Below are 8,310 nucleotides of genomic sequence, written 5' to 3'. Positions count from 1 at the left end.
AAAAAAAAAAAAAAAAAAATCACTGATCTACCCAACTCATGACACAAATCTACAACACTGCATTTTCTTATTAACCCTCCTCACGGCAATTCTGTGAAAGTTTGATTTCTTGAGTCATCATCATAATAGCTCACTTGTATTGGGTTCTGACCATGTGCAGGCATTGTTCTAACCATTTTAGGTATATGAATTCATTTAATCCTCATAACATCCCTAAGAAGTAGGGATAATTTATAAACCTCATCTTATGGGGAAGGAAACAAGCTCAGAAAGGTTAAACAACTTGCCTAAAATTATATAGGACTAGGATTTGAACCCAGGCAGCCTGGTCTCAGCCCAAATTCTTGCCCTAACTAATCCTGAGTCATATCCCTGGCTCTCTGCTTCCTTAGCAGAGGGCTCCTCCCGCTCATTCCCAGCAGGAGGGTAAAGGCTTAATCACCAGAGCCCTGGATGTGTAGGCAGGAGGGTAGCCCATTGGGTACCTAGCTCGAGGTGCAGGGCGGGCCCATTCCCAGCCAGGGCGGCATCAGGGGCGGCGGAAGGTGCTGGCGGGCTGTTGTGGAACTCCCAGCGCTTCATCTGCAGCTGCTGCAGCCAATACAGCATCACTTGCTTGGTGGCGGCCTGAGAAGCACAAGGATTAGTTGGCAAGGCCCTGTGCCTGCAGGGTGGCACTAGGTGTGGGAAGAGGGGAAGGTTGTGGGAGACTTAGGAATGCTCTTTTCCCAGGAAAAAAAAAAAAGGGTCACTGTAGGTATGTATGCTTCCTGGCCACAGAAGATCATCAGGCTCTGATCTCCCACTCAGCTGATCTCTCCTTAGCTGCTCTGGGCCTCAGTTTCCTCATCTGATCCGTACTCTGGTGACAATAAGACTCATTGCATAGGGCAGTGATGAGGATGAAATGAGACAAGGGTATCACACAGTCCCTGACACACAGTAGGTGCTCAAAATGTGCTCACTGGATAGAGGAATTTGGAGGTGCTGTGAAAGAGGGGAGGTGCACTGAATTCTGATTTGGGTGGGGTCCTGGTACCATCACTATCTCCCAGGTGAGATGGTATCTCACCTGTGTGACATCTCCAAGTCTTTGCTGCCTTTTGTGGAATGGGAGTAATCCTTTTTGCCTTGGGGATGCACCGGAATCACGGATATGAATGGGGACTGGAAAGCCACATGCACATGGTGACGATATGGTGGCACCTTCCAGGTGCTCTGGCCCTCCAAACAAGTTCTTGGTAAATGCTAGTCATTAGTCTCCCAGCACTGGCTGGTGGCTGGTCCAAGCATCCACTTTCACATCCAATAACTCCTGGATTCTTCAGGAGGGAGGCAAGGCAGGAGTGAGCAGCCCTTTCTATAGGTGGAGAAACTAAACCTCTGAAGTCGCCCAGGCATGTGGTGATAGAGCTGGTCCCAAAACCCTGGTCTATAAGTTGGATTTTATGGCCAGGAGATTAGTGGCTTCATAAAGAAGGCCTGAGATCAGTTGAGGTGGGCTGCAGAAGATGGACAGCTCACCGGGCATGGATGGGTATTCTCACAGAACTGCCTGCAAAAAGGCCGCATGAGAATAGCAGCAGGCTACATGGCAACAGAGGCAAGCTGACTGTCTCAGGGGCTCACTGGTGTGCACTGTGCCGGGGTGGGGATGGGGGGTGGTCTGTGAAAGAAACCGTGAGGCTGTCATGCAGGTACCAATAGGACACATGATGCCCACCAGTGTTCTCTTTCCATACACTCTCCCAGAGAGACCACAGCACCTCCCAGGTCTTCCCCATGACCTTAATGCTGATGAGCTCCAGCCAAACCCAAATACCCCATTTTATTAATTCATTTGACAAGGGTATACTAAGCACTGACATACGTGTCAGAGATGGTGCTAGGCACTGAATACAGGGGTGAGCCAACACACATGGTCCCTGTCCCCTTGGAACTTGAGAGTCTCCTGCAGGGGACATGTACCTGGATGTTCCATGGGCTCCTCATCCTGAGTTCCCTCCTGTCAGTGACTGACCCAACCAGGCAGTCAGCCAGTTACTCCAGCCACTCCTGACATCTCCCCCATTCTACCTCCCTACTATCCCGAGCCACCTCCATTGGCCCCCTCCCCATAGCCACAGCTCTAGTTCAGCTGTTACTCTCTCCTGATCACCTTCTGATGGGCTCCCTGAGTACCAGCCTTGCCCTTCCCCTAGTTTCTTCTCTACCCAATAGTCAGACTGGGCTTTTGCTACTTGGCCTAAGTCGCCCTCAGGCTCTGCTCTTCAACTCCATCCTTTGGGCCCCTCTGTCTTTCTGGCTCATGTGATTTGCCTGGACACTCGGGGCTCTATCATGGTTCCCTACTTTTGCTCACGGTGCTCTCTTGGCCTGGAATACCTTTCTCCCTCTTGTCTGTTTGCCACCTATTTCTTCTCTGAAGCCTTGGGTGTATCCCTCCTCCAGATGCTTTTCGGGCTAGCCCCTTCCACTCGGTGGAAATGACTCCTCCTGTCACCACACCTTCTTGCACAGACTTACCACAGTGTCTCTACAGAACATTTTAGGGTTCATGCAGGTTCTCCATCAGTCTCTCCCACCAGACTTTAAGCTGTCTGAGAACCAGGGGCAGAGGTGCTTTAGCTTCACACCCCAGAGCCTGGCGCAGAGCCAGGAACAATGGAATAGTATTATAAAGACCATGTGTTGGAGACCCTGTATACAGCAGTCAACCTGTGGAAGAGACACAGAGACCCAGGAACCACATGACCTCATAAATGCCTTCCTTGGCCAGGGATTCCTGAGTTTCATTATTTTAACCAAGTCCCCCAGCCTGGTCACCAGCCAAGCCCAGTCAGTAAAGGGGAACTGAACCCGGGGGCAGATACCCACTTAGCTGGAGGTGGGGTTGGAGGGGTGGAAAGATGGGGATGGGGTGGGGAAGGCTATCTCCTGGCACATTCTTCTCTGATGCCCACAGAACACTTAACCCAGATCTGTATTTCCAATTAAATTATGAGACACCTCCTCTTGACATGAGCACTCTGACCTTGGTTCCATCACATTGTGTGTGCACGTGTGTTTATTCAACAAAGAATTATTAAGTACCCCACTAGGTACCAGGCTGTACTCTAGGTGATGAAATTAATTCAGCAATTTGTATATGCCTGTGATGTGTCAAATGCTTACAAACCACCTAGGTTCTGAGAGGTAAAGTAACTTGTCCAGGGTCACATAGCTAGTAAGTAGCAAATGTACAATTTGAATCCAAGCCCGTCTGATTTCAAAGAATGTGGCCTTTCTACTGCTTTGGGCTTTCTCAGTTAAACATGATGATAAAACAAAACCTACCCCTTGCTGCTGATAGGAAAACAGGTTTAGGCATGCCTAGATGAACAATCTAGGTTGATTAGTGAAACCTAAGTATTTATCTTACCAATCCCTGCCAATCTCTTCTCAGCATTCACTGACCTTGGCCAAAACATCAAGAAACGGGAATCAGAATCCTGGCCTTGAGAGAGGATTGCAAAGAACATATTTTGACTTCCTTAGGTTCCAGGTAAGAAAGTTAAAGTAACTGCACTGTCAGGCACACCCAAAAGTAAAAGTTTTGATTCAGCACTGAGAGGTCTGAGAGGTAGAAAGACTACGGGATTCCAAGCTACCCCACTCTCTAGATGCATGACCTCGGGCCAGTCCTTTCATCTCCCTCTAACTCAGTTTCTTGATCCGTAGAATGGGTCTGTCGTCCCTGCCTTGTGGGAACCCAATGAGGAAATGGGTGGGAATGCACTTTGCAAAGCACAAAGTTCTTTGAACAAGTCGGTGACGCCAGTTCCAATCAATTTACTGTGTCCACCACACACTCGCGCCCAGCCGTGCCCTGCGAAAAGGCGACCTCGCGCCGCTGGGAAGGAGAAAGTCCTTCCAGGAATTTACCTTCAGGGTAATAACCCGGCTGGGAGTCTTGATTTCGAAGATCCCCTCCTCAGCGTCCGCCTTGCAGTCAAACACTGCACTGGAGAGGTCGATGCTGTTCAAGGGATTAGCATCCTGCGCGGTCCGCGAATAATACAGTTGACATTTCCTTTCGTCGTAGAAGAACCAGCGGGATTTCCAGCCCCGGATGGGCCCTTTGCCGCCGAACTTACTTAAATACCCACAGAGTTTCTTGGCCTCCAGGGACCGGGCGCAGTCCCCCGATTCTTCCTCCAGAGGCAGCGCCTGTGGGTCTCTGGCAGACTCGTCGGACCCAGGGGCAGAGGAGCTGGACTCCGGGGCGTTCTCCCCGGCGCCCTCCATCGCTGCCAGCCGGAGACCGCGGAGGGACGAGGAGTCCGCGGGACCACCAGGAACAAATCTCGGAGACTAGGCGGGCAGCTTCCCACAGGTAGACACCAGGGCGGCGGCGCGGCCGGCGGCGGACCCGCCCCCAGGACGCCACAGGGTCTGGACTGGGTGCGGTGCGTGCGACTGAAAGACCGCAAGCCCAGCTTACAGCGGATGGCCTCGCCCCTCCACCGCCAGGCCACGCCCCCGCGGCGCTCAGTCGGCTCCCCGCAAGGCCCGGTTGCTTCCGGCTTTTTCTCTGCGCCAGTTAGCCATCTTTAGTGAGGGCGGCAGTGCTGCCTGGCTTCAGGTTAAAGTAGTGGCGGCACTGAGGTTAACCGCGGGCAGAGAAGCCTGTCCCTGGCTACGCTTCCCTGGTAGTTCGCATAGTCACCTAGAAAGATGGCGCTTTCTGGCACCCCATGGGTTGCTTGTTCCCTCCCTGTGCCGCGCGGGGCACCGTCGGACGGCGCATCTCGCGGCCATTGGCTGAAAGGAACACCGCTGGGAGGCCCCTCTTCCGCGCCGCCCGGGCAGTGCGGCTCAGGAGCTGTCTGCCACTCTTCTCCCCGGTGTTCCTTCAGCCCCGTCAATGACGCCGCAGACGGCCTTCTTATCTCTCGCATGACCGCGGTAGCCTCCCCAGCTCTCTGTCCTGGCTGCCATTAGCCTCCTGACGGCGCTGGTCGTGTTGCTTGGGGCGCCCAGGCGCAGCCGCTGCGCTGCGGAAACCCAGTGCCACTCCCGGGGCGTAGTTGGGTGCATTACATTTGTTTATTTTTATTTTGTTATTGCTATTATTATTTTTAGAGGCGGTCTGGGTCTGTCACCCAGGCTGGAGTACAGTGGCGCGAGATCAGAGCTCACTGCAGTCTCCGCCTCCCGGGCTCAAGCCATCCTCCCGCCTCAGTCTCCCTAGTAGCTGGGACCGCAACTGCGCACAACCACACCTGGCTAATTTTTAAATAGTTTTTTGCAGAGAGGAGTGTCTTGAACTCCTGGCCTCAAGCGATTCTCCTGCCTCGGCCTCCCAAAGTGCTGGAATTACAGGCGAGAGCCGCCGTGCCCGGCTGTTTTGTAAATAAAGAATTTAGGGTTTGACTAACTCGCTCAACTTCTGCCTCATTTTACCTGTTTCCCCTTAAACTTCTCCCCTTCCTTCCTAAGGCGCGTTTCTCCATTAGGGCTGCGGAGCCCAATTCCGTCCACCTCTCTTTAGGAACTTCATTCCGCCTTTCTCTTGCCCTTTGTTCAGCCCCTCCTCTTACTTCATCGTCTCCCCCTCAGCCATCGTTAGCGAGACCCTCACGTGCACTCAGTGATCTTGACAAGAAGCACGTTGAGGGTAAAGGCGAGGGCTCTGGAGTCTGTTTGCATAATTTTCAGATTCCCGCTCTGCAATATTGAGTGATTTACTCAACCTAAAAATGGAGATAATAACACTTCTCCCCACCCACCCCCCACCTGCCGCCAGACAGCTTTACGGTGAAGTTAATGAAATTTATGTTCACTTGCATGGGTCGCTGGGATTTGTAGTCTAACAGGTGGAAAGTTGCAACCAGGGAGCATTTCTCCTAAATGCTAGAGAGCTCTTCATTTGTTTTGTTTGTTTGTTTGGTTTTTTATTTTTTTTTTGAGACAGAGCCTCTCTCTGTCGCCCAGGCTGGAGTGCAGTGGCGCAATCTCGGCTCACTGCAAGCTCTGCCTCCCGGGTTCACGCCATTCTCCTGCCTCAGCCTCCCAAGTAGCTGGGACTACAGGCGCCTGCCACCACGCCCGGCTAATTTTTTGTATTTTTAGTAGAGCCGGGGTGTCACCGTGTTAGCCAGGATGGTCTCGATCTCTTGACCTCGTGATCCGCCTGCCTCGGCCTCCCAAAGTGCTGGGATTACAGGTGTGAGCCACCGCGCCCGCCCTTCATTTGTTATCATTTATAATTTATTTTGTCATTCTAAATAACCATCGTACCTAATTTTGTAATTTTTTTTAAAATCAGAAGACCCTTAATACTGTTTAATTCCAATCCCCACAAAACCTGGATCTACACCTGTCTACCCTTAGAGTTGTTTTGATAATTAAGTAAAATAATACGTGTGAAGCTCTTAGCACAGAATGTGGGACAAATTATTTCTTTTCTTTTCTTTTTTCTTTTCTTTTTTTTTTTTTGGAGACAGAGTTTCGCTCTTGTTGTGCAGGGTGGAGTGCAATGGCGCAATCTCGGCTCACTGTAACCTCTGCCTCCCGGGTTCAAGCGATTCTTCTGCCACCGTGCCCAGTCAGTTTCTTTTCTATTTTTTTTTTTAAATTTTATTTTTTTGACACAGAGTCTTGCTCTGTCGCCCAGGCTGGAGTGCAGTGGCACAATCTCCAATCCCCATTCTCCTGCCTCAGTCTCCCGAGTAGCTGGGATTACAGACATGCACCACCACACCCAACAAATTTTTGTAGTTTTAGTAGAGACGGGGTTTCACCATGTTGGCTAGGATAGTCTCGATCTCCTGACCTTGTGATCCACCCGCCTCAGCTTCCCAAAGTGCTGGGATTACAGCCATGAGCCACAGTGCCTGGCCCCATTCCTGATTTTTAAAACCTCTTAATAAAACAAACGGCATACCTTATTTGTTCTAGGTTTTCTAGCTAGGCTATGATAAGTGTTTGAAAGAATAATTATAATTACAAATATATTACATATATCAGAAAAACTCAAGTGATGGCCTGTTTTAAAAAAACTGTGCGTATGTGTATAGATGTCTCTAGCAGCAAACAAATGGAAAATACAATGGACAACATCCCTTACATAAATGAGTTACATAATGAATACCTTATTACTTTATAGTAGGATATAAGACAAAACAAATATGTCCCTGAGTGGGAAGAGTTAATATTGTAAAGATGCCACATTCCTCAAATTAATCCATACAGTTAATACATTTTCAATCAAACTCTCGATAGGGTTTTTTTGTTTTTGTTTTTTTGAGACAGAGTCTTGCTCTGTCACCCAGGCTGGAGTGTACTGGAGCGATTTCGGCTCACTGCAACCTCTGCCTTCTGGGTTCAAGCTATTCTCAGCCTCCCTAGTAGCTGGGACTACATATGGGGCCACCATGCTAGGCTAAATTTTGTATTTTCAGTAGAGATGGGGTTTCACCATGTTGGTCAGGCTGGTCTTGAACTCCTGACCTCAAGTGATCCACCCACTGTGGCCTCCCAAAGTGCTAGCATCACAGGCGTAAGCCATCATGCCCGGCCTCAATAGGCTTTAAAAAAACTTCTTATTTTTGAATAGTTTTAAAAGTTACAAAGACAATGGGAGAATTTCTGTAGACCCTACACCCAGTTTCCCCTAATGTTAATATTTTGCTTAATCCTGATATGTTTGGCAGAAATAAACATCTAACACTGGTACAAAATTATTGACAAAACTACAGTCTTTATTTGGATTTTGTCTGTTTTCTACTAATAGCCTTTTTCTGTTCTTCTACTCATAGCCTTTTCCTGTTCCAAGATCCAATTCAAGATTCCATAATTAGTCATGATGTTCCCTTAGTTTCCTCTGCACTGTGACATATTTCTATTTTTCCTTGTTTTTCATGATCCTGACAGTTTGAAGAATACTAGTCAGGTGTTTTGTAGAATACTATCACTTTGGGTTTGGCTCATGATTTCAATGAGGTTATGTTTTGGGGGAGACTACCATAGAAGTGAAGTGCCTGTCCTATCACAACATCAGAGTACATGATATCTGCATGGTTCCTATACTGTTCAATTGTGTAGTTTAAATTTCCTCATTTTATTTTATTTAGTTTTTTAAGACAGAGTCTTGCTCTCTCACCCAGGCTGGAGTGCAGTGACAGAATCTCGACTCACTGTAGCCTCCACCTCCCGGGTTCAAGTGGTCCTCCTGCCTCAGCTTCCCAAGTAGCTGGGATTACAGGTGCTTGCCACCACACCTGGCTAATTTTTTGTATTTTTAGTAGAGATGGGTTTTCACCATGT

The 8,310-nt window shown here is 49.2% G+C and overlaps 1 protein-coding gene across 4 annotated transcripts in view; it reads right to left on the bottom strand.

Annotated features, from left to right (window-relative positions):
* Positions 1–5,159, bottom strand: part of TBC1D2 (TBC1 domain family member 2) — a 58,533-nt gene extending 53,374 nt beyond the window's left edge. For 2 of the 4 annotated variants that reach the window (XM_017887568.1, XM_017887569.1), the window contains exons 1-2: positions 3,925–5,153; positions 486–627 (exon numbers count right to left, since the gene is read on the bottom strand). In XM_017887568.1, coding sequence (XP_017743057.1) covers positions 486–627; positions 3,925–4,287 — 505 coding nt within the window. In that variant the 5' untranslated portion in view covers positions 4,288–5,153. The other 2 variants (XM_017887570.1, XM_017887572.1) reach the window with 2 other exon arrangements.
* Positions 5,160–8,310: the final 3,151 nt, after the last annotated feature.

Source organism: Rhinopithecus bieti, unplaced genomic scaffold, assembly GCF_001698545.2.
Source record: "Rhinopithecus bieti isolate Rb0 unplaced genomic scaffold, ASM169854v2 scaffold_16773, whole genome shotgun sequence".
Taxonomy (NCBI): Eukaryota; Metazoa; Chordata; class Mammalia; order Primates; family Cercopithecidae; genus Rhinopithecus; species Rhinopithecus bieti.
Note: the sequence above shows the minus strand (reverse complement) of the source record. Positions and strands in the feature narration are given on the sequence as shown.